The sequence below is a fragment of the Pongo pygmaeus genome, chromosome 15 (assembly GCF_028885625.2).
Source record: "Pongo pygmaeus isolate AG05252 chromosome 15, NHGRI_mPonPyg2-v2.0_pri, whole genome shotgun sequence".
NCBI lineage: Eukaryota > Metazoa > Chordata > Mammalia > Primates > Hominidae > Pongo > Pongo pygmaeus.
Window position 1 is genome coordinate 100,987,278 of NC_072388.2, and position 26,407 is coordinate 101,013,684.

The 26,407-nt window shown below is 46.5% G+C and overlaps 1 protein-coding gene across 12 annotated transcripts in view; it reads left to right on the forward strand.

Moving 5' to 3' along the window:
- The window catches only part of PPP2R5C (protein phosphatase 2 regulatory subunit B'gamma), a 165,805-nt gene extending 141,188 nt beyond the window's left edge, over window positions 1-24,617 (forward strand). For 3 of the 12 annotated variants that reach the window (XM_054447714.2, XM_054447709.2, XM_063652072.1), the window contains 5 exons: window positions 3,584-3,711; window positions 6,768-6,869; window positions 9,436-9,508; window positions 14,778-14,894; window positions 18,877-18,935. In XM_054447714.2, the coding sequence (XP_054303689.1) occupies window positions 3,584-3,711; window positions 6,768-6,869; window positions 9,436-9,508; window positions 14,778-14,894; window positions 18,877-18,924 (468 nt within the window). In that variant the 3' untranslated portion in view covers window positions 18,925-18,935. Of the gene's footprint in view, window positions 1-3,583; window positions 3,712-6,767; window positions 6,870-9,435; window positions 9,509-14,777; window positions 14,895-17,979; window positions 18,133-18,876; window positions 18,936-22,026 lie in introns of those variants that run through there. The other 9 variants (XM_054447708.2, XM_054447713.2, XM_054447711.2 and 6 more) reach the window with 3 other exon arrangements.
- Window positions 24,618-26,407: the final 1,790 nt, after the last annotated feature.

Consider the following 26,407-nt stretch of genomic DNA (forward strand, 5'->3'; position numbering starts at 1 on the left):
GCTCTGGAACGTGGCAGCCGTAGTAAAGTGAGGCCAGGCTGAGTCAGGTTAAAGGAGGGAACTGCCGCGGTGTAGTCTCTTCCATTACAAATATTCAGGTTATTTTCATTTTATAAATGCCAGTGAGTTTTCACATTAGGAACTAAGAAAGGAAAATGATGTTTTGGGTTTTTTTTTTTTTTTTTTTCATCAATCCTGGCCTACAGAGAAAATAATGTTTTTCAAGCCTTTCAGTGTGAGCACTTTGCACAAAGGAGCATGGTTTCCTAGAAACTGTAGAGACCAGCGCCACGGAGCCCTGGCTGAAGTACAGGGCGTTCGTATGCCAAGGAGAGACTGGCAGTCGTGGGAAGTGTCCCAAAAACTTGAACCCCTTCCCCAGATGCAAAATTAGCTATCGATATGGGTAACGTTAGACTTCCAAGAGAAGACAGGGACGAGCAGACTCACAATGTGCTGTTTTGTATAAAAGCATGTGACAGGGCAAGGAGGAAGGGAAGTCCAGGTGGGGAAAGCAGAGCCAAGGTGGCTGCGCAGCTGCCAGGGGCTTGGGTGCCACTCCACATGTCACAGAAGCCTTCACATCCCTGCCAGGAACAGAGCATGAAGGCTGCCAGGGCGGCCTGCCATGCCTCTGATGAGGGAGTTCAGCGCCAGGACCCCCTCAGGCCTTCAGCTGCAGGCCCAGCCCCCTGACTCGCCCTCATCTGTGTCCCCCACACACGCTTGTGCCCATCTTGGCTTCTGCTTCTTAGAGGACCTGATCAGCACAGAGTACATTCCAGAATCTTTTGCAGACACATATACATGAGGCCAACTCATTCTTAATTTTTTTTTCTTTCCTTTGAGATGGAGTCTCACTGTGTCCCCCAGGCTGGAGTGCAGTGGTGCGATCTCAGCTCACTGCAACTTCTGCCTCCCAGGTTCAGGTGATTCTCCTGCCTCAGCCTCCCGAGTAGATGGGATTACAGGTGCGTGCCACCACACCCAGCTAATTTTTGTATTTTTAGTAGAGACGGGGGTTTCACAATATTGGCCAGGCCGATCTTCAACTCCCAGCCTCATGATCCGCCCGACTCGGCCTCCCAAAGTGCTGAGATTACAGGCATGAGCCACTGCGCCGGCTCATTCTTAACTTGTAGATGTTTTTTTCCCACCCAAAAAAAGTACTGGTTTTAAAAACTGGAAAAATTTAAAGTTTAAACCATCAAGCATCTGAAGCTTCTGTTTTCTAAATCAGGCTTAAAATATTACCCCCAAATATATTGGTGGGTGGTGGGTGGGTGGGTGGTTGGATGGATGGTTTTGTTTTTTGTTTGTTTTCTTTTTAGACAAAGTTTTGCGCTTGTTGCCCAAGCTAGAGTGCAATGGCATTATCTCGGCTCACTGCAACCTCTGCCTCCCAGGTTGAAGTGATTCTCCTGTCTCAGCCTCCCGAGTAGCTGGGACTACAGGCACCTGCCACCACACCTGGCTGATTTTTGTATTTTAAGTAGAGATGGGGTTTCACCATGTTGGCCAGGCTGGCCTTGAACTCCTGACCTCAAGTGATCCACCTGCCTCAGCCTCCCAAAGTGCTGGGATTACAGGCGTGAGCCACCACGCCCGGCCTAGATGGTTGCTTTTTAAAGTACAAGGTATTGAACTCTTAAGTAAGGACTAGCCTAGGAGCTGTGATGCGATTGTGCCTTGTTTTGAATCCACGCCACACTCTCATGCATGCCCTCCCCTCCCCCATTACCTAACTCACTTCTGTTCTGCAAAGTTCATCCCAGCTCACTGCCTCTGAGGCATCAGCCCTGATTCCTGAGCCTGGCACAGGCTCACCCGCCATTCTCTCAGCATCCCACGCATACACACCGCACCACAACCTCAGGATCTCTTAAGCTGTAGGCTTCTGGCAGGAGAAGCATCAGCCCCACACTTCTCAGAGCCTCCAAGTGCTGCTGTGAGTTGTGTGCAGATGGAGCGTGGTGACAGTAGTTATACAGGAGAAGCTCCTCTTCCCAGAGGCACACATGCTGTGATGGGGACAGGCCAAGTGTCCTGGCGACTGCTGCGAACTCCCAGATAGTTCTGTGGAACGTGCACTTGTGTGCTGATTTACTATGGAGAGAAAAAGCAAATAGGGTAGGGTATGAACAGTTGTTGAATCTGGGTGGAGGGAGGTGGGCACTCATTATATTAGTCTTGCAGCTTTGTCTGTTTTTGAAAGTTTTAGTAATAAAAATGGGGGACCCGAGTACAGTGGCTCACGCCTGCAGTCCCAGCACTTTGGGAGGCCGAGGCGGGCAGATCGCCTGAGGTCAGAAGCTCGAGAGCAGCCTGGCCAACATGCTGAAACTCGTCTCCACTAAAAATACAAAAATTAGCCAGGCGTGATGGCAAATGCCTGTAGTCCCAGCCACTCAGGAGGCTAAGGTAGGAGAATCGGTTGAACCTGGGAGGCAGAGGTTGTAGTGAGTCGAGATGGCACCACTGCACTCCAGCCTGGGCAACAGAGTGAAACTCCATCTCAAAAAAAAAAAAAAAAAAAAAAAACCTTTAGAAAACAAAAATGGATGGGCTAGGCATGGTAGCTCACGCCTGTAATCCAAGCACTTTGGAAGGCCGAGGCAGGTGGATCACCTGAGCTCAGGAGTTCGAGACCAACCTGACCAACATGGCAAAACCCTGTCTCCACTAAAAATACAAAAAAGCCAGGTGTGGTGGCTTGCACCTGTAATCCCAGCCACTCGGGAGGCTGAGGCAGGAGTATCGCTTGAACCCGGGAGGCAGAGGTGGCAGTCAGCCAAGATCACGCCATTGCACTCCAGCCTGGGCAACAAGAGCAAAAATCCGTCTCAGAAAAGAAAAGAAAAATGGGGGAACCACCCTCTAGTGGCTTCCCATGAGTAAGGGCCAGTGCACTCAGGCCCTGTCCCCCTGCCCTCCTCTCATTCATGCCCCCACTGCCCTCTGCAGTGGTCCTCAGCCAGCCCCGTGCTGACAACTCAGGACCTCTCCTCCCTCTGGTCCTTGCTCAGATGTCACCTCCTCCCCCTTGAAGCCACCCCACCCCACACGCACCGCTGCTGCCTGTTCCCCTGCCCTGCTGCCCTTTGTATGTGACTTATCGTTTCTAGTAAGTTAATAATCATCCATCACCTGTCTCCTCCCCACTAGAATGTAAGCTCCGTGGAGTCAAGGATTTCTGCCGTGCTTTGTTCAGTGCTGAACGCTCAGCAGAACACAGCACACCCTCTTGACCTGACAGATGGGGGAGGCAGGCGGATAGGTGGAATGGCCTCCTTTGAGTTGTCTCCTCAGCATCTAGCCAGCGTCTAGCATAAATGTTTACTGAATAAGTGGAGAAATATGTGACAATGTTCCTGATGACTTGATGTACAAGAAGTTGTCTGCCTCTTTGTTGAAGGCTTTTCAGGGTTACAGGTTACAGTCTAGAATATTTTGAATTTATAGAAATAATCATGATTTTCTGGTCCAAGGTAGTTCATTACCCGACTCACAGGTTTAACAGCAAGGACAGCTGCCCGATGTCTCAGGCACAACCTCCAGCAAGCCATCCACTTGTGTCTTTCAGGTGGCAGAGCGAGCTCTCTATTACTGGAATAATGAATACATCATGAGTTTAATCAGTGACAACGCAGCGAAGATTCTGCCCATCATGTTTCCTTCCTTATACCGCAACTCAAAGACCCATTGGAACAAGTAAGAAAGAACTGGCTGCCATCTTTTTCAGTCATTTTAAAATATGGCACGTTTTACTGCTACTTCAGTTAGAATAAATATCAGAATTTTAAATATCAGTTAAAAAACAAGAATGTCAGTTGCTTTGTGGACTCATAAATTAAGTAGCAGTGTGGGTTGTTTCTGTGGCCGTTGATTTTACCACCTTATACCTTCATTCCTGCCAGTATAGAGGCACATTGGTTTGCAGCCACCTCCCAGTAGCAGCAGTTTCTAGGCCTCTTCCTGAGCGTCCTGCAGAGAAGCTGAAAGTCTCTGCGGAGTTCATGGAGCTCAGCCCCGGCAGGGGCACAGTGGCCACCGCATTCTCGGGGTGTCTCTTGAGCTCTGCTGACATGCACCCTGGATGAGCCCCTGTGTGAGACCCAAGAACCACCCCACGGTGGTCACTACCTGGAGAAGAAGAGGGAAGCCAGGTGATCTGAACACAGCCCCATAGCCCCAGGAGCCAAAGACATTTCCTCCTACTCCACTCCTTCATCTTTTGACTTAAAGAGGATGAATAAATCTGTTTACTGAGCAGTAGTCTTCTGAGACTTTAAAAGGAAACTGTTGATATGGGTGCCACATTATTTATTTATTTTTCTTTTTTAAATTTTGTATTTTATTTGTTTATTTTTAGACAGGATCTTGCTCTGTCCCCCCAGCTGGAGTGTAGCGTCACAATCGTGGCTCACTTCAGCCTCGACCTCCTGGGCTCAAGCAAACCTCCTGCCTCAGGGTCCTGAGTAGCTGGGACTACAGGCACCCACCGCCACGCCTGGCGAATTTTTGTATTTTTTGTAGAGACGGGGTTTTGCCATGTTGCCCAGGCTGGTCTCGAACTTCTGGGCTCAGGTGATCCACCCACCTCAGCCTCCCAAAGTGCTGGGACAACGTGAGCCACTGCGCCCAGGCTATATTATTTATTAATATGGTATCATCTAATATTCCTGTATTTCAAGAAATACGAGTATCTGAGTTTTTCTTTCCCTACCTTCTTTCATCTCTTTCCAGTGTATATTGTAATTATAACTCAGAACTTAAAGAAGAACAGTTATGCTATCCAGCCCTCCTCCCTTAGTTTATGGGTGAGGAAGGTGAGACTTGGAGGGCATTCGCAGCCCAGTCTGCGGTCCCGAAGCTGGTGAGCGGCACTCTGGCCCGGTGCGGTCTCCTAACTCGCCGTGTCTATTGGGCACCCCTCCGGCTCTGCCGCACAGTCACCCTGCTGCCGGTGGACCAGCCCTCTCCCATGCACCCTCTCTCCTTGTCCGCTCGAGGCTGCAGGTGGCACTGCCTCCTTCCCAGAATTCTGCAGAGCAGCAGCCAGACAGGTGTTAGCCCTGGAGCTCTGAGCCAGACCCCCGAGTGAGGGTCCAGCCAGTCCATTTGCATCAAGTCCTCTGAGGGTTGCCTCCTAGGAATTCAACAGAGAAGGGCAGGCAGATCAGAGTGAGGATGACTTTGGTTCACATTCCTGCCTTCCTCCTGAGCAGCTGTCCGAACCCGGGGAAGTTAGCTCTCACCAGATCTTTCTCAGCCAGTTTCTTTTCGGAAAAACAGAAAGTAAAGTGCTTTGCCTTGCAACAATCTTCACTTGGTTGTGAGGATTAAGATAAAGTTAATATGCATAAAGTACCTGGCTTATGATAGGCACCAGGTAAGCATTTGCTGTCACTTAGTGGTTATAGGGCCAGCAGCCGCGCTGATAGCAGTGGAGGCAGCAGCCAAGACCCTCATGGCAAAAGCATGGTGGTTGTAGTTGTTCATACAGCACATCCACCCTCAACAGCCTGTTTTTTGTGGCATTGATTTATTTTATTTCTTTTTTTTTTTGAGATGGAGTCTTGCTCTGTCGCCCAGGCTGGAGTGCAGTGGCGCCATCTCGGCTTACTGCAGCCTCCGCCTCCCAGGTTCAAGTGATTCTCCCGCTTCAGCCTCCCAAGTAGCTGGGACTACAGACACGAGCCACCACTCCTGGCTAATTTTTGCATTTGTAGTAGAGATGGGGTTTCACCATGTTGGCCAGGCTGGTCTTGAACTCCTGACCTCAAGTGACCCACCTGCCTCAGCCTCCCACAGTGCTGGGACTACAGGTGTGAGTCACCGCGCCTGGCTTGCATTGATTTTTTTTTTTTTTATCGCAACAATGACAATAAAAGCCCCTGGAGCGTCACCATGTTTCTTGTGTGTCATTTAGTGTGGTATGAAAGTCAGTACAATTCATAACTGACTTTCAATCCCCACCCATTGCAAAGAAAAAAATGTTCTTTTAAGTGTTTTCTAAGTACAACTTGGGTTTTATTACAAAGTGGATTAAGAAGGAATTATGATTTGAGTGTTACATTTTTTGGGATTTGTTTGTTTTTTAGCTACTGGCAACTGTTGCTGACGATCCTGTGGGTCGAGCAGGCTCTGCTGCACAGGCTTTCGCTGGTGTCTGCTGGGGGATCGGGGCTCTTACAGGGCTGCAGTCCCATGGCAGCTGGGACTAGAGTCACCTAGAGGCTCAGCTGGGACAATTTGGCCTCTTTCCCTCTCCATGTGTGTCAGAGCCTGAGAGCTAAGCATTGATTAAGCTGTTTTATGCTCATTTTTTTTTCTCTTTCAAAGCTCTATGTTGCCATTATTAAAATTAATTTTTCTGTCCTCAGGGAATAAGATGAAAAGAAACTGACATTTATAGGAAATAAAGTATAGCCATTATTGTCCTCTTTATAATTTTGTCTTAACCATATTTGTTCACGTTTCAATGTTTTTAATTCAGTTTCTGAGCAAGGTCGTTTTTGGCTACTGTCAGCTGGAGAGAGTGAGTAGAGTGGCCTCCGTGGTTATGTGAGAGCCACTGTGAAGAAAGTCTCGGGATGTGTGGCTGTCAGAAAACGAGTAACTCGGAATGAGCAGACCTTGCATTTTGGAGCTTGGGGATCCTGTGCAATGTGGGACTGTTGGAATATGGAGCAGCCTGAGTGTGGAGAGGCAAGGGCTCAGCAGGAACGCATGCTCCCAGGCTCACTGTGTGGTTTTCTTCATAGGACAATACATGGCTTGATATACAACGCCCTGAAACTCTTCATGGAGATGAACCAAAAGCTATTTGATGACTGTACACAACAGTTCAAAGCAGAGAAACTAAAGTGAGTTGTTCCTTTCACAAGTTACTGTTTCCAGGATTTTTTTCTTAATCCTAAGTAAACCTCTTCCACTGTTTTGTCCTAAAACGTTATTCTTCACTTGAAAGCAAAACCAGGCCTCTCATACTTGGAAAGCAAATTGAAACTGTTATAATAACGTATCTTGAAAGAACAGGTGTTTAAAGTTAGCTATTCTCCCCCGCTTGTATTGCCAGATTAATCATCTTTGCAAAATGTGCTTGTGTAGGCAAGAATTTAACATTCAGAATTTTTTCTTTTCTTGGGCTATAATGGGCTTAAAGGCTATAATGTGTAGTCCATTTTCATGTTTATAAGGCAGGGATTTGAATTATATCCTATAACGTTTATCCGAGAGAGCAAGAATCTTCATTTCAATGTAGCTTTATTCTGATTTAATGAACTCAGTAATGTGAGCGTTCTCTGGAATCTAGTCTGTCCTTTGCAAAATCAGGGTCCTGCCCTCGTGCCTTTGAGCCCACATGTGTCCAGGGATGATCTAAGTGACAAAGTACTTCGTTCCTAGGCTGTGCAAGTAATAATGTGATTAAATGGTTGTTGGAGGTCACTTATTCCAAGTTGAGTATGGACTATTGGCAGATTTTATTTTTTGCTTGTCGCTTAAAACTGGCTAAGGTAGATAAGCTTTGCACGAATGTAATTCAAAATACACCGTATATATATGTGTGTATGTATATGTGTGTATATATGTATATATATATGAAACAACTGCCATTTAGTCATTCCTTAGACAAGTATGTGAATATTTACCTATACACCAGGCCCTGTTTTAGATTCTGACAATATAGCAATGAATAAAACCCACCAAAATCCTTGCCCCTTGGCCGGGCGCGGTGGCTCACGCCTGTAATCCCAGCACTTTGGGAGGCCGACGCGGGTGGATCACGAAGTCAGGAGATTGAGACCATCCTGGCTGACACAATGAAACCCTGTCTCTACTAAAAATACAAAAAAAAAAGGCCAGGCATGGTGGCTCATGCCTGTAATCCCAGCACTTTGGGAGGCCAAGGCAGGTGGATCACGTGAGGTCAGGAGTTCGAGACAAGCCTGGCTAACACAGTGAAACCCCGTCTCTACTGAAAATACAAAAAATTAGCGGGGCGTGGTGGCAGGTGCCTGTAGTCCCAGCTACTCAGAGGCTGAGGCAGGAGAATGGTGTGAACCTGGGAGGCGGAGCTTGCAGTGAGCTGAGATCACACCACTTCACTCCAGCCTGGGAGACAGAGAGAGACTCCATCTCAAAAAAAAAAAATACAAAAAAAAATTAGCCGGGTGTGGTGGCGGGCACCTGTAGTCCCAGCTACTCGGGCTGAGGCAGGAGAATGGCAGGAACCCGGGAGGCGGAGCTTGCAGTGAGCCAAGATCACGCCACTGCACTCCAACCTGGGCGACAGACCCAGACTCCGTCTCAAAAAAAAAAATCCTTGCCCTTTTGGGGTTTATATTCTGGGTAGTGTGGGAAAAAAAAGAACGCAAAATACACCTAAGTGAACTATAGAGCATGAGAGATGACAAATCAGTCAGGAAAGGGCCAGGGAGACAGGCCAGCCATTCCTCTAGAGCTGCCAGCTGCATGGTCCGTTCTCATCTCAGCTCTCAGTGCAGTTCGCAGGTAGGAAGCACGCAAGCAGCAGGGTCGTCTGATGGCGGATCCTCCTCATGGAGTCCCACAGCTTTCCCAACAGGACCTTAAAGGTTGTGTAGTACATTTTCTGTGTTGAAAAGCTTGGATCCTGGCCGGGCGCAGTGGCTCACACCTGTAATCCCAGCACTTTGGGAGATTATGGCTTGTGGATCATTGGAGGTCAGGAGTTCAAGACCAGCCTGGCCAATATGGTGAAACTCCATCTCTACTAAAAGTACAAAAATTAGCCCGACGGTAGTGGCACGCACCTGTAATCCCAGCCTACTCGGAAGGTTGAGGCAGGAGAATCGCTTGAGCTCAGGAGGTGGAGGTTGCAGTGAGCCAAGATCGCACGACTGCACTCTGGTCTGGGCAACAGAGTGAGGCCCTGTCTCAAAAAAAAAAAAAAAACCTGGATCTGAGTTAAGTGATTGAAAGTCATGTGACTCTCGCAGTGGAGTCAGTCAACAACCCAGGTCTCCTGGCTCTTAAGACGTTTCCTTTTTAATATTGTAGGAATGGGAATGCTGGCTCCTTTTACACTGGTCCCTTTACACTGTACTGCATACTCGTTTTTTCAGTGGATGTATGAGCTTCTTGTCAAAATTATATGGGTCCCATGAAGAAACAACTAACCGGGGGAAGGGGGAAGGATTGAGACAGAAGACTTACTTATATAAGATTTCTTTTAAGAATTCCAATTCTTGGACATGTTAAATTTTTTGATATTTTCTCATGTTTAAATCTCGGTTTGTTTTTCATGCTGTGCTCAGCACTGTGAAGTGTGGGGAAATGGAGCAGAGGGGCTGCGGGAGGAGCTGCTCAACATGCCTGTGCCTTTATCCCTTCAGCGTGTTCTTGTGTCTGATTCATCTCTAACACAGATGACATTTTCCTGTTTTTCAGAGAGAAGCTAAAAATGAAAGAACGAGAAGAAGCATGGGTTAAAATAGAAAATCTAGCCAAAGCCAATCCCCAGGTACTAAAAAAGAGAGTAACATGAAAACGCCCAGGGTTACTTGAATGTTTTTATAAGATAGGAATATATGTCTTCACCATGCGGGGGGGGGAGTCTCAATTTCACTAACGTTGTATATGAAAATGTCTGCAATAAAAAGTACTTTTAAACTTTGTAACCCTCCTCTTGTACAAGTACTTATTTTGCCCCATATCGTTTTTACCACAGAATGGACTTTTTTCCTCTGCTTTTTAAATAAGATCTGAATCTTATGAATATACTGTGGTAAAAAGAAAACTCGAATACAGCCCGAGACTGTGCTTCCTCTCTCAGATGTCATAGATGCTGTCATTCAAACAGCATTTCCCTTTCTTTTTCATATGAAATTAGTTCTAAAAGAAAGGAAATTAGATTGGAAATAGATTAAGTATGACGTTTTGATGTGCTCTTTCTTTGTATGAGGTTTCTGTAAGCCAGCCTTTTATCATTAAAAATTAGCTGAATTCTGCCACGTTAGCAGCTAAACCTCCTTCCCACCCCAGCAGCGGGTGCCATTGTGCTCTGGTGAGTGCGCCGACAGCCGGACATCCCGGAGCTGCAGGCAGTTCCAGCTGCCGAGGCTGCCAGGGTCCGGGAGGGCTTCCTGGTGTCATGGTCTTTGAGTTTGATGTACACTGGTGTAAATGATTAGAGCGTTATGACAGTTGTTTCTTCACGTTTTGTGTGCCTGATTATAACAGTGCCTCTTAAAAAGAAAATCTTTTTCAGAAAATCTTTTGTCTGAATCTTTGCCACTCTTAAGAATTCTCAAGCTTTCCTTCAACTCTCCAGAAAAGATTTTACCGAACAATGTATTTCTTTTAGTGAGAGATATGCATAGTTACCTAAGTTGGCTTTTAAATTTCTCTGACATTTAATAAAAAGTTATACATGAATATAAAGTTAAAAGTATATATTTACCTATATAACAACGTATTGGTTTGTATACTCTGATAAAACTGCAATCAGGAAACTCAAATCAGGAAAACAGAATGACATTTCTAATTGTAAGCCCTTGAGTCCACCTAAAACAGGTAGCCAGCATTTTTCTAGCAGTATTTACTCATGCTGACAGAAATACTGTTTTAAGATTACTGTCTAAAACTGCGTAGTCCTTAATTGAGGTAGGTAGCTATAGGTGTCTATTTTAACGAATTGAATTTATGTTGAAAGTGTGATTAAAATACTGATATTTGTTTTAAAACATGGTAACACTATAAACCTGGGCAAGTTTACAAGGCCCAGCCCTGCCTGACGCTGCCCTGCGTGTCTTGCTTTGTTCTGAAGAGCCTCAGGCAGAGTGGGTGCTGATAGCCCTCAGGATTGTCAAGGAGCCCAGCACACACGCAGTTGAAATCAATAGCCTCGAAAACGTGATAAATGAATACACACACAAACCACACACACACAAATCAGAAGGTCTGATTTTATGTACCTAGAATATAGAGATAACTTACTGAAAAATTGCATAAAATTGTCACATTACAAGTCAAGAGCTGGTTGTTTGTATTGACAAACATGGCCGAGTTTCACTACTGTAAATACTGTACGTAACCAATGTTTCTTCTGAAATATGTATTGTTCTCTTTTTTCTTTTTCTCAACTTTTCCTGAATGTTCTCTAGTAACTTTATGTATTCTTTTTGGTTGCTCTCTTTACAAACGTCTGTGGTGATGGCAGGCATGCCGTGGTTTTGCATAGGAGCTTTGACGAACTGTGATGCTGGGAGCTTAGCCCTGCCTTGTCCTCATCTCTGTGTTGATGCCATCTGTGACACAGTCCCCTTTAGTCTTGTCCACATGCTCTAGTTGCATGGCACATGGTCTCCTAAACAGAAAATACTTCATGGGTCAATACCTCAGAGCTGGAAACTCTGGCCTCGTACTTGCTTCTCATTCTCAGGAGAAAATCTCTAAATTCTGATCACTGCTTCCCATTACAACAGCAACAAAAAGTCAATAATTTTGTGGATAATACAGTCTGGTTATTTCTGTAGTGAAATAGTTGGGTTTTCAAAGTTTGGTTTTCCATCTCAGATCTGCCTGTGGAGAATTGGTTTGCGGGCTTTGTTTTTAAGGCGGGTTCCCAGGGACTCTTGTGTTCCCTGATGCCCCCCGTCCTTGCAGACCGAGCCTTCGTCCACTCAAACGTGTGACAGCACGTACCCAGCAGGCGTTGGGGACCCGGGAAGGCTGCGGTGCCCTCAGGACTGTGTCTTGTTTGAGCAGTTGTGGCAGCTTTATCGGGGTTTTTAATGTCACACATGATTTAATTTTCTAAAATTATGAAATATTGGCAGTTTCTAACATAAATTTGTTTCTCCTAATCCATCAAAAGGGGCCATATAATATTTTGCTACTCACTTCCCCCAGCTTTTGTGGGAACCATATGAAGTGAAGACAGGCACTTCTGTGAGACTCAGAGTAGCTGTGGCTCAGTGTTTGCAACGACCAAAACTGCTGTAAGCGACCCGGGGCAGGGTCTGGGACGGATGCCTGCCCTTCCTTTGAGAGAGGAGCTCATGTGCGGAACGCACCTCAGTGAAGGTTTTTGTTTTGGTTTGGTTTGGTTTGTTTGAGACGGAGTCTTGCTCTGTTACCCAGGCTGGAGTGCAGTGGCATGATCTCGGCTCACCACAACCTCCGCCTTCCAGGTTCAAGCAATCCTCCGGAGTGCCTCAGCCTCCCAAGTATGCTGGGACTACAGGTGCACGCTACCATGGCTGGCTAATTTTTGTATTTTTAGTAGAGACAGGTTTTCACTATGTTGGCCAGGCTAGTCTCGAACTCCTGACCTTGTAATCTACCTGCCTCAGCCTCCCAGAGTGCTGGGATTACAGATGTGAGCCATCGCGCCTGGACTTCAGTGAAGGTTTTTATTCCTAGTCAGAACCCTCTCCTGCCGGTGCCCGCTCTGTGAGGTTTATTTTGCTGTGAACATCGGTAGCATTCTTGTATGGGGACACTCTCCTTTGCCCCGAGGGCCAGTGAGCCGTGCTCCAAGCGGAGGCTGTTGGTGGGTCCCATTAAAAGCACTGCTTCTTGCCTGGAGTAGTCAAAAGCAGAAGTGTTGGTGTGAAACAGTCCCCGCAAGTCTCAGGAGTCTTGCAGCCACTTAGGTTTCTGTATCTCCCACCTGACTGTGAGCCCCCTCGAGGACAAGGTGCTGTGTCCTGAATTGTGGAAATTTCTAGGGATACAAAGATGAGAACAAGACATAGCCCCCAGCCTCAGGGAGCTTACAGTCCATTAGGAGAGACAGATGAATTCAGCTCAGATGATCAGATTGTATTAATCTGGGGGAGTGTGCTGGAGATGGCAAGACCAGCTTATTCGTTCCCATCTCTAAAGAAAGACACACACAGTACGGGGGCCTGGCCTCTTGGTTTGACTGAGGGGGCCTCACCCAGTCAGACTTGAGGGAAGGTGCCCGCGGCAGAGGTAGAGAAAAGCAGGGACACAGTGGGTAACAGGTGTCGGTCCTGCCGGGGTGTCAGTTATAGGGAGGGCCAGTGCGATCTGCTGAGAGGTGAGGGTGGAGAGGGAGCAGAATTCCCCCCAAATGTCAGCAGATATTAAAGAGCCATAAAGGGCAAAATGGCCCAGCCCAACTTGCATTTTTGCAAGCTCTTCTGGCACAGCATGGATGGAGTGCTGGGGCTGTCGGGGTAGGGATGTGGAGATGTGTGGAGATCGTGGTGCTGGGCGAAGCTGTGGGAGTGTAGGCACAGGGCGCTGAGGACCTGGTCTGACTGGCGTTCAAGGAAGGAACCCAGGTGAGAGTGTGCGTCCCGTCTGTTTCTGGGGGACGTGGAAGCCAGGTGGGCCCAGAGTTGAGCAGCAGGGCCTGGGCCTGGAGGCATGGAAGCCGGGGTGAATGAGGAGGGGCAAAGGCCCACAGAGGAAGGAGCCCAAGACACCTGCAAGAGGCTGGGGTCACAGAGACCGAGGGAGGGTGCAGGTTCAGGTCATCGTTCCTCAGAGAGGGCCAGTGAGGCAAGGCCGGGAAGGGCTTAGCAGCCAGAGGGCACCCATAGGCCTCGTGCCAGAGGTGGCTCCGTCAGAGGGTGAGGGCCAACACCAGACGGTGGCTGAGAACGGAGCTGCTCTGGGCTGGCAGGGTGTGAGGGGCAAGGGTGAGGGGGCAGGAGGTGAGAGGCAGGGGTGAAGCAGGTCAGCAGGAGGGCGCTGCTGTGACAGGGGCGCAGCCTGAAAGAGGCCGAAGCTGTGGGACTCACTGGGCAGAGAATGGAGGGGTGTGGATGAGAGCAGCCTGGGCAGGAACCCCCGCTCCCCTCTCCTGAGTTCAGAGGCCCTGAGCAAGTTCCCCAGCCCCTCCATGTCCCAGTTCCCCCATCAGCCAGGTGAGGGTGGCAGTACACACACACGACCGTGCAGGACAGGCGCCCCACACAGTTCCCAGCTCACAGCAGACACAGATGCCGCTTCCTTCGCCTGTGCCCTCAGAGCCAGCAGATGCTCGTCACAGTCATGCTGTCCCATGCACCCTGTCTCATGGAACCCTCACAGCCACCCTCCGGAGTGACCTTACCCCCGCACTACACTCATGGAAATGGAGTCAGCCGGGCCCAGTGACTGAGGGCTGAGCCATCTGCGTTTCAATCCAGAGCACAGGGAGAGTGGAGAAGTCCCAGGGCCGCCCGTAGGGAACGGAGAGGGAGCGTCAGGCTCACCCAGGCTGCATTTGTTTTGGTGGAGAACAAGTCACCCGGGATGTGATGAGAGGGTTTCATAAGCAAGCCGGGAAAATGGGATAAAGGGGAGAGAGAACCGTGCCAGCTGCCTCGATGAGAGGACATGATCGTGAGAGGAAAGGGAAAAGAATCATGAGGTTGGTGGTCACTGGCAAAGAATGGGCGGCCAGAGGTGAGGGTGCCAGCAGTGAGACAGCTCCCGCCACCGAGCCCAGGGTGCGACCTTGCGCTTGGCTGCTCACGTGGAGTCAGAACTGCAGAGGCCATGGATGTGGGCCAGGGTATGGGCCACTGTCCATCAAGTGCAGAGGGGCCAGGAGGGGACCAGCTGCTTTGCTGTCTCCACTGAGTGCTTTCTGGTTTCAGAAGTCAGCAGCCGCATCATGTTGCAGGTGTAGGCCAGTCTCCCACTGAGTGGGCTTCCTGCGGGAGAGGGCCCTGGGGGGTGGCAGGGGAGATGCGTCCCTGGCCAGGATGAGAAGCTTGGAGTTCAGAGCCTGGGCACCTAACAGAGTGACTCCACGCTTTGCATTGCAGTACACAGTGTATAGTCAAGCCAGCACCGTGAGCATTCCGGTTGCAATGGAGACAGATGGGCCTTTATTTGAAGATGTGCAGATGCTGAGAAAGACAGTGAAGGACGAGGCTCATCAGGTAAAAGTACACCAAGCTCAGCTGGGCACCCATGACTGACTTGCTTAAGAAATGCACATACTTTTGGTAGGCGATGTGATTTGCATCAGTGCCTTCTGTTTAAGCTGAAATTAAAAATTAAATTTTGCTAGTCTTACAAGAAACATTGTATCGATAGATCTTAGTGATCAAATTGCTAGAAACAGTTTTTAAGGATTATGTGCCTGAGATGTGTCTCTCCATTTACTAACAGTAGTAGTAATCCCAACTCTTAACTATTCTTTAAATGTTCACTCCAGCAAAATCAAAAGCTTCACAGCCATATCCACCCCTCGCTGTTTTCTTCACAGCCCTCTGGCTTCTGCTTCGGCCCAGAGAGGCTCCCTTTTAGCTCTTCAGAGCAGGTGCTAACAACTCTTCTCCCTAGGACATCTCACCCCCCTTGCCCCTCCCCCTGTCCCCTCACCCCCCCCTTGCCCCTCCCCCCTTGCCCCCGTCCCCTTCCCCTCTCACCCCCTTCATCCCCCTTGCTCCTCTCACCCCCCCACCCCCCCTTGCTCCTCTCGCCCCCCCACCCCTCCCCCTCACCCCTCACCCTTCTCCCCTCACCCCCCTTCATCCCCCCCGCTCCTGTCGCCCCCCCACCCCTCCCCCTCTCCCCCCTGACCCCCCTCGCCCCCTCCTGGGCACTGTCTTTCAGTGCTTTTGTCACAGGCCACCTCCAAAGAGAGCCTCCGACCACTGTTACTCCTCAATTGGGCCTGTAGACACCTAGGACAACTACTCAGTTCCTGCTTGGGTTCAAGGAGCCTTTCAACTGCTGTGTTTCCCTGAGCATCCCTCCCTGTTTCAAATGCCTGTCAACTAAAACAGTAGTCCCAAATGGCCTGGGGACATTGGCCTTTCTCGCTGAGAAACTTTAACCTCTTTTTGACCAGTGAAAGAATTCCAAAAGACATCCCCTTCTAAAATTCTGAGATAAAAAGTGAAAGTAGGCGCCCCGCCTGTGGAGTAGCCATTCCTTTATTCCTTTACTGGATTAAATAAAATATGTTATTTAAATGAATGTCCCCCATTTCTTTTTTACTTCTTGAATGTGACTCCTAGAAGATTTGGAATTAGCACATGGCTGGCGCCGTATCCCGATGGGGCTGCGCTGGCCCCGGCTCCTTTCCGGAGTTGCACAGGAAACGGCTCTCGGCACCAAGTCCCCACGGCAGCCACGGTCATCGGCCTCTTCTGCCCCCCTAATTCCTCAACTCAGGTTAAGAGCAAAATAGATGACTGAATGCTTCTTTTAGCTCATCAAACCCTGAAAATACTAGAAATACAGTGGAAAAGCTCACTGAACACTCGGAACATCAGTAACTAATTTTCTATCTAATCCGGTTGGATTCCATACTCTCCTCACCATGAATGTGCTTAGCAATGAATAGATGTCATCAAAAATAGGAAAATCTGTATATATTTCTCTCTTGGTGGGAGTGTTAATGTTCTTGTTTTTTTTTTAACTCAGGAATTTAAGGTTGCCTCTTTATTACCATTTTGATTTTGTGGCTTCAAATTTGCTCAAGACTTGTAAGCTGACCTTGTTACTGCACACAGAAGGAAATCACAGTCAGTGTCTCTCCTGTGAGGGAACCTGCCTGGGAGTTTGTGGCCACGTGTTCATTTTTAAGACACCAGGCTATACACAGTTAAAAAGCCAATTCTTGGCTGGGTGTGGTGGCTCACGCCTATAATCCCAGCACTTTGGGAGGCCGAGGCAGGCGGATCACCTGTGCTCAGGAGTTTGAAACAAGCCTGGCCAACATGGTGAAACCCCATCTCTACTAAAAAATACAAAAATTAGTCAGGCTTGGTGGCAGGTTCCTGTAATCCCAACTACTTGGGAGGCTGAGGCAGGAGAATCGCTTGAACCTGGGAAGTGGAGGTTGCACTGAGCCAAGATGGTGCCATTGCACTCCAGCCTGGGCAACAAAAGCAAAACTCCATCTCAAAAAAAAAAAAAAACAGTTCTTAGACATTAAATAGCTTAGGGTTGGGGAATTTTTATTTTTGGTATAGCCTTTGACTTAGGTCAGAATTAAAGCTAGACAAAGAATAAACTAGGTCCAAAATGTGATGTACCTGAAAGGTGTGTGCATATTTGCAATTTAGGTCCTGCTCTGTAGTAGATCAAGAACTTGATCAAGAATGCAAACCAAAATAGCATTCTCTCCTGAGTAAAGCTGCCTTTGAAAGTCAGCCCTAGTATCTGTGTGATATTCGGGGCCCCAGAACATCCAACTGCTTGGTCTGTCCACTGCCCTTGGAAAGGGGCATGTCCCCTCCTGGGAGGGTTACCTTATACAGTGACAGGAAGGAACCGGTCCTGTGGCCATCCACTTGTCTACTTCTAAATACACACACAGGCAGGACAGTTCTTGGAGAACTCCTGTAGCATGTCTGCTTCCTTGTTTTCACAATTCTTGAAATTGTGTTCTGTCACCGAGTTTCCTGTGTGACTGATATTCTTACAACAGTGATTCCCTCACCTCATCCTTAGATCTCTATGAATTATGTTCCTGAGTCAGATGACTCAATATCATTGGGATGTCTGTTTTCCCCAGATTAATGTGCTCTCCATTAGAATCTCAGCAGGCTTTTTATCCTCAAGAAGTTGAGAAAGCTAATTCTAAAATTAACATGGAAATGCAAAGGATCTAGAATAGCCAAAACAACTGTGAAAAAGAACAAAGTTGGAAGACTAATAACACTATGCAATTCCAAGACTTCTTATAGTTTTTGTTTGTTTGTTTTTGGAGACAGGGTCTCACTGTGTCACCCAGGCTGGAGTGCAGTGGCGCGATCACAGCACACTGCAGCCTCAACCTCTTGGGCTCAGGCGATCCTCCTACCTCAGCCTCCTGCAGTGCTGAGATTACAGGTGTGAGGCCCTGTGCCTGGCCTGATTCCTTGTAGATTTCTGTGGATCAGCTGAATCAATTGAATTCAGTTGAATTCAACCTATCCAGATGAAGGTATTTATGAAGTGCAGTCTGTAGGTATAAATTTGAAATGATAAATTCTGTTTTTGTTTGTTTGTTTGTTTGTTTTGAGACAGGGTCTTGCTCTGACACCCAGGCTGGAATGCAGTGGCACAATCTTGGTTCACTGCAGCCTCGGCCTCCTGGACTTAAGCGATCCGCCCACCTCATCCTCCCAAGCAGCGGTGACTACCAGCACCACCACACTCGGCTGATTTTTGTATTTTTAGCAGAGACGGAGTTTTACCATGTTGGCTAGGCTGGTCTCAAACTCCTGGTCTCAAGTGATCTGCCTGCCTTGGCCTCCCAAAGTGCTGGGATTACAGGCATGAGCCACCACACCCAGCCAATAAACTTTTCTTAAATTGAAAAATGTTTGGAGTTGTTTTCCGGAAATTCCGAAAAGCACTATTGTTAAAGCAAAAAGAAGGTACCAGTTCAAGGCTGCAGTGAGCTATGATCGCACCACTGCCCTCCACCCTGGGTGACAGAGCCAGACTCAGACTCTCAAAATTAAAAAAAAAAAAAAAAGGTACCAGGATGCAGGAAGAATGTGCACAATTTGGTGACCAAATTGATGTAAGAAATTATAGCTAAAAATTAAGCTTGTTTGGTTTTTACATATAGTCATTTGATTATATTCAGTGCCCTTTTAATTTTATTTTCAGCTAACTTTATTTTTCCAAAATAATTTCACATTTCTTTGAGATGATGTGAGTATTGGGTAGGGAGAGGTGTGAGAGGTAGTTGAAGGAATAGCTGGAGAGTGGGAAGCAGGCTCTGATGCTGATGGATGGAGTAGGCTGGATTTTTGTGGAGAAATTCAACCGTGTATTTACCTATCCTTTATTTACGTTTCCTTCAAGAAACTAGTATAACCCTATACAGAACATTCAAAGAAAACTAGCAAATATCATGTGAATGACATTTATATTATAGACATTTAAAATGTTTGCAATTCTCATTTTTAACAGTTGGTCGGGAGAAAAGCAGTGTCAACCACGCAAGTCAGGAAGGTGTAGAGAGACGGAAGGTGGGCAGTGCAGGCTCTCATTACTGAACGTGTAGAGCACATTGAAGGCCTGTTCTCCAGGAGAAGAACTGACGAGTTAACGTGGACATGAAGTATTTTCCCTTTTGTCCATGTCATTCCAGCTTGTGATGGTCAAAACAAAGAAAGAAATTTGGCAGCTGGGAGGCCGGGCACAATGGCAGATGCCTGTAATCCCAGCACTTTGGGAGGCCGAGGCAGGCAGATCGCCTGAGGTCAGGAGTTAGAGACCAGCCTGACCAACATGGTGAAACCCCATCTCTACTAAATAAAAAATTAGCCGGATGTGGTGGCAGGCACCTGTAATCCCAGCTACTTGGGAGGCTGAGGCAGGAGAATCGCTTGAACCCAGGAGGTAAAGGTTGCAGTGAGCCGAGGTTGCACCATTGCACTCCAGCCTGGGTGACAGAGCGAGACTCTGTGTCAAAAATAAAAATAAAATAATTTTTAAAAAGAAAGAAATTTGGTGGCTGGGCACCATGGCTCACACCTGTAATCCCAACACTTCGGGAGGCCGAAGCAGGAGAATTGCTGGAGGCCAGGAGTTTGAGACCAGCCTGGGCAACACAGCAAGACCTCATCTCTAGAAAAAGAAAAAAAAAAAGATAGCCAGGCATGTGGCGCATGCCTGTAGTCCTAGCTACTCAGGAGACTGAGGCAGGAGGATCCCTGAAGCCCAGGAGTTGGAGTCTGCAGTGAGCTGTAATCACGCCACTGCATTCCAGCCTGGGTGACAGAGACCCTGTCTCCAATAAAAATAAAAATAAAAAATTTTAAAGAAATTTAGTCCCTTAAGAAATGTTGATTATTTCTATCTCAAATTAAGTAGTAAAGTTTGAACTTACACCTTTTAAGAGGAAGAAAACTTGCATAGCCATGTATGCCCAACCCCTGGTGTTCTTCAGCATTTACGGTTTACATTGAGCCTTCCGGGTCTGCCCGTGGGCTGCAGAAGAGAGGCCACCTCTCTCTGACTTGTGTCTCCCGTGGTCCGCTCCGCCCCGTCAGCATGTTCACCGGCACATCCCCTCTGCCAGGCCCTCCATCAGCCCGCCATCTGCATGCTGTCTTGTTCTCCCTGCCTCCTGCTGTTCTCATTTTTTTGCCTTGTGAATAGTAAAATTATTCTCTGCTTTGCACATCAATTTAAAATGTCAAAGCAGAAAGGCCCAGATATGTCCACCGGTTTTCTGTCCTTTCAGAAGCTCTGGGGTCATGTTTGTGTTCTCAGTTTGCATTCACTGGTTCCAGCTCCAAGCTTTTTACTGTTGCCTTTTTCTATGAATATGTTTCTTCTCTTTGGAGTGCCTGTTTCAGCTGTAATTACATATTTCAAGTATATAAAAATCTTGGTTTTGTTTTGCTTCACTGTGTTTTACAGATCAACATAGAATGGGCATAAAATTCAGCGTAGAATTTCACCTCTGAGTTTCTCATGGGTTGAAGGTAGAGGATGCTTTACATCCTCACACATTAACACGCTCTTACAAGTACCGTGATGGGTGAGGGGACCGTGACCTTCACCATCTCCAGAGGTGGATGATTCTCCTAAAACCCTCACGCTGGTTTCCAGGGAACAAGAAACCAAAAGTCCTGCCCCTACCATGAGTGAATGTTAATATTCAAATAACATTTCTAGAAATAATCCTAAAGTGATGTGACACAAAATTCTTTTTAAACCTTGACATTATTGCTGTTTTCATCGATAAATTTGCAAAGAACCCTGCTGAGAAACACTTAGCAAAAATTTGAACTTTTCATTCAGGACTTCTGCAGGTCCTTGAATTTTTCATTAAAGCGAAGGAAAATGTATTTTACATCCATATCAAAATCAGACATCTGGAATCTGTAAGGCGTTTTTATGCTTATGTTCTTTTTGTTGTCAAATGACTGACTTAAATTTTGTCTGCTAGACATACCACAAAGGTAACTTAGTCTTTTTCAATACACTGAACAAAAAGGAAGACTTAATTCTGGTTAAGAAACTTTATCCAGAAAAGTTTAACTAATTGGCAGTCAGTCTTCTGGCATATACATCATGTTTGGGTGATTTAGATGGTTTATTGTTTTGTTTCAAAATATTGGTATTAATACAGTGTCTCTACTTTTAAACTGAATTATGTGTGTATTCATGGAAATGGATGCTTTTGATATGTAAACTCCCCAAATTAAGTTTCCCTTTCATTGCAGGTACAGTTATCCAAATCCTCATGCAAAAATGGGATTCACTTAATTTTTTTTTAAGTGAAACCAAAATTTCCTAGACTTTAGAAAGACAATGGATTGGAGAAGAGAGTATATTTTTTTCAATTTGATAGAAGTTTGAAATCCAATTTAAATATGTTTTTCATTCATTCTTTTTCTTTACCTCCAAGGAAATTTCTACTTTTTTTTTTTTTGAGACGGAGTCTCGCCCTGTCACCCAGGCTGGAATGCAGTGGTGCAATCTCAGCTCACTGCAACCTCCACCTCGCGGGTTCAAGCGATTCTCCTGCCCCAGCCTTTCAAGTAGCTAGGATTACAGGCGCGCGCCACTACGCCCAGCTAATTTTTGTATTTTTAGTAGAGACGGGGTTATGTTGGTCAGGCTGGTCTTGAACTCTTGACCTCATGATCCGTCCGCCTCGGCCTCCCAAAGTGCTGGGATTACAGGCGTGAGCCACCGTGCCCAGCCGGAAATTTCTAATTCTTGAAATGCTTCTGTAGGGGACATGCCCATGAAATGGCTTTAATGACATTTATGAAATAGGAGGTTACTTAGGAGATTTACTAAAATGCATGAATTCTGCAAATTAGAGGTACTGAGTCCTTTGTACAAGCACTGCACATTTCAGAAGACCAGAATGCCAGTATCGAACACACAGCCCTCAAACGAGTCACGATTTTTAGTAGCAAGACATTTTTGGCGAATTTCCATGATAAGACCTAGGCCGTTTCCCTGTGGCCAGGGTGCCGACAGCGAGTGGGTGAGGCACACGTGCCTCGCGGTTATCCTTTGACTTCCACCTCAGAAGTAAGCTTGCTTTTCAGATAGCTTAGTTTGTAGCCAACGCCATTGCATTTCTAATTCCAGGCACAGAAAGATCCGAAGAAGGACCGTCCTCTTGCACGCCGCAAGTCCGAGCTGCCTCAGGACCCCCACACCAAGAAAGCCTTGGAAGCTCACTGCAGGGCCGATGAGCTGGCCTCCCAGGACGGCCGCTAGCCTCCGGGGCGCCGCGTCGGGGCTGGGCCCGCCAGTTCTTTTCTGGATTCTGTAGAAAATACATACTTTCTGTGCCATACCAATCAGTTACACTCAAAGCTTTCTCGGACCCCGTTCTGTAGGCAATAACGTGCGTCCGCCTCAGCGCGAGATTAGGAGTTCAAACAATGGTTGGTGACTTCCCAGAGCCCGCTGGCAGAGCCGCGGGTTGACGACGGTGTCCTCACAGTGTCGTCGCCACCCCAGCGTAGTCCAAGTCAGACTGTTTCACAAAGAGCGATAGGAAAGCACCCTGCCCTTCATCTTCATGTTCTCCCAAATGGAACTTAGGATCTTTTAACATAGGTGGTTCTGTGATAACATCAATGTTTTCCAAATCAAAGGAACGCTTTAAAAAATAGGACCTATTTTTTAAGACTTTACAGCCTTTGAAATGGTTTCCACGTGATTGTTACGCCAGCATTTCTCGTTTGTTTTTCAATCTCAGTGAAATGGCTCTTTGCTTTCGAGTTCTCACACAACGTACTGGGCAAATGACAATCCTCAGCCGCTGGTATTTTCTAAGGGGTCTCTTCACTTTGATGAGTGACATGAATACCATGTCTCCTTCTCTTGTGTGTACCTAAAGCCATATTTCCAAGTCTGTGGTACTCCAGGATTCCAGGAGTAAGCTTGTAGAAGAAATTTATTTTAGAAGAGATTGCTCTGAAATTTATCTTAAAAGAGCTTGCTCTGTCTACCTTGACAGAAATTGGAGTTTAAAAATTATGTGTTAATATTTTTATTTGCAGAATTCGTTTCCGTCAACTTAAACATTGTTGCCCTTCAACAAGGCTCTTGATTTAATAAAATTATAGTCTCTAAGAATTCCACATTTTATGGAAAGTTAGAGCAAAATCATTTTGAGTTAAGCCAGTTCTTAGCCTAATGCAAACTGCAGCTGCCTTTGAGCATAAAGTAACACAACAGCATTGCACGGGGCCGGCACTGCCGCTGCCTTCACTGAAGGCTGCAATGCGGTTCTGAGAGCTTGGAGGAGGCACCAGCGAGGATGATGTTCAGTGGAGCTCTTTCTGTTGAAAAGAGCTCACGTTATCAACACCTTGTAAGGAAAATACAGTGTCTGAGTTTTCATCGGTCTTCAAATGCTGCTACGTATTCCACAGAGTTCCTTGCATGTACTGAGCTTTTGTTTTAGATGGAATAGCACAAGGAGAAAAATCTTTAAACTTAGTGCTTTGTCTATTCTTTATTTCTCTCAGGGTGGCCAGTATTTTGACTTATTTATCCTGCTTGAAAGCTACTTGAGATGTGTACTGCTATTCTAAACACGTGATCTAGTTTCTTTCATCTCTGGCATAAGATTATATAACTTACTGTTAAGTGTCTTGAGGCATAAAAGACAAAATGTGGCTTATTTTAGGATCTGTTTTTTCATCGAGGTCTTGGGTATCCTTTCAAAGATGGTGAGAAGCAGACATTGCTCCTTGTGCAGCTCTAGTACCTGCTGCCCACTGCTGTCATTTCAAGCCACTGGCAATGCTTCTGTCCTCGTGTCTTGGAGGAAAATCACCTGGGGGGAGGGGACTTCTTGTGTTAAGAGCAAGTGCGGGTATGAAATGCGAAGATTGCCCCAGCTAAAAGTGGACAAGTCCGCTTTGTGAGATGAATTCTTCCTGAGAAACTTGACAAGTATCTCTCCATTTTACCATTTTGAAAACTATCATTAAAAAAAACAGTTTAGATGCCTTCTCCTTTTGAGGGAAAAAGGGTGCTTTTTATTGTATAAAGCAGCGTCTTATGTATTTTGATATACCATTGTTTGAACTTCCGTCTTTAGCTGATAGATTCTCAAATATCCTTGATTTTGGATGTTCAGTATGTTTGTGAGAGAGGTTTCTGGGAAGACTCTCTTTTTGCCCTCGGGAAAAAGCAAAATATCAATGTTTGGGTGACTGTGTAAAGCTCAGTGTGTAAGAACATCTTTTTGTCTAGGTTTTCTTTCTGCTCTTTATTGAAGACAAACACTCACCAAAAAGAAAAATAAAAGTTTTCAGAGAAACTAATTTTCTTTGGCAAGAGTATTACTTAATATTTTGGCCTCCTAAAGTTTCCCTAGTTAGTACTCCTGTGCTAATTGTCAGCTTACATATCATTGTATAGAGACTGTTTATTCTGTACCAAACTGATTTCAAAAGTACTACATTGAAAATAAACCGGTGACTGTTTTTCTTCATAAAGTTCTGCGTTTGGCATCTTCACTCTTTCCAAAATGTATCTGTACATCAGAAATGTCACTATTCCAAGTGTCTTCTTAGTGTGGCTTTAGTATGGCTTCCTTTTAATATTGTACATACATTGTATCTTTGTTTTATGGTAATAAGTAATAAATATGTAGACTTCATATTTTGTACAAAATGTCCTATGTACAGAATAAAAAAGTTCATAGAAACAGCAAATATAGGTAAGTGGCACAATTATTTTTCTTTAGAAAATATCTGTAACTTTATGCATTAGTGAAATGTTAAGTACCGACATATTTTTTAACATTTTGTAATTCAAAACTTTTTGTTTTGACATTGTTTATGAAGAGAAACTTCATACACTTGCCATTTAATATGCTCTTTTATCTAATTTTCAAAAACTCTAAAAAACGGTGTATCATATGGACTAAATAAAGAACATGTGAATTTTATTGCTCATCATGAAACTAAATTTAGCCATGGTGTTGAGCAAGCTGGCTCTGACGTTATCAGGTTCCCGTTAGGTCAGGGCCGCCCACACACAGGGACGCTGACTGCAGAGGGGCTGGCCATCTCCATCCAGCCCGCCTGGAGCGCTGGCTGCGCCAGATGCTAGCCACAGCTGTTCAAAGCTAAGTCTATCCACTGATTTTTTTACTTAGTGGAAAAGGCAGTGTGACTTTTTATAGACCACCTCTTGGTTTGGTTTGGGTTTTGGGGCTTTTTTTGAGTAAAAAAAGGTGAATCAATACAATTTATAGAAATGAAAGTCTTGAAAATAGGGAATTGCTGAAAGTATGAATTTGGGATCCTAGTTCGCCCACCTCCTCAGTGGAGAGATCATTATCCTCGCTGATGCTCTTGCAAGAAGCCCATGGAAACAGGACTAAAGTGTTATCTGCTCGTGTCGTGGTTATAACCTCACCTCTCCAGAGCTGCGTGTGGTCAGCACGCCAGCTGGCATGGGAGGGCAAGCTTTGTCCTTAGCTTCCTTCTCTACCCAGTGGCATCTGTGCTCCCTTCACACTGACAGAGGTGCGGACACCGTCACTCTCTGCAGCTGGGGGCACGTGGATGAGGCTGAGACCCAGGCGGAGTGTGGCCTTCGCCCAAGGGTCTGGTAACTTTGCTGGCTGTTTTGAAGAACCACACACGCCCCACTTCCACCTAAAAGTGGACACGCCAGCCAGAAGACTTCACATCCTGAGCCGCTACTCAGATCGATGTTTCCGCAGACTAGGTGCTCGCCCGCTGCGGTCCTTATCCCCCACCTTAAAATTGGAGGAAACCTGGTGTTTAGTAACTTCCTACAGCACGAGAGTTCGAGAGGACTCACAGAGGCACGCTGTGATTTCAGCCCAGCTGCATGCTGCTGCTATTTTGGGGTAGCAAGAAGCATAAAGGCAAAACTGTACTGGCTTCGTGTCTCCTTCCTTGAGGGTTGGCAGCACCCATCAGCAGTAATGACAAGGAGAACTCATATTTCTTACCACTGCCTTTATGCCAGGAGCTGTGGTGGGTGCCTCATTTCCCTGTGGTGGGTGCCTCATTTCCCTGGGTTAATTTACTTAGTTCTCACAACCCACCAAATAATTTACTACTCTTACCCTCATTCACAAATGAGGAAACTGAGGCACACAAAGGTGAAGTCACTTGCCCGAGGTCACACAAATACTGAGTGGAGCCAGGTTTCGACCCAAGCAGTGTGGCCTGGGGTCCAAGCCCCGACCATCATGTTACATGGTGGAAATGCCTTCTAGATGGGCAGCGTCATGGGTGACGGTGAACACAGGTGAGGGCCTGGGTATATCGCCGCAGCACCATGCCAGGCCATAGGAACAACCCCCAAGGTGGACAGTGTGAAGTTATGGTGTTGTCAACCTAAAGGAAGAAACAGACAAATTAATATAGGGAGAGGCCAGGCCCCACGGCTCATATTTGTAATCCCAGCTACTCAGGAGGCTGAGGTGGGAGGATCACTTGAGCCCAACAGGTTGAGATTGCAG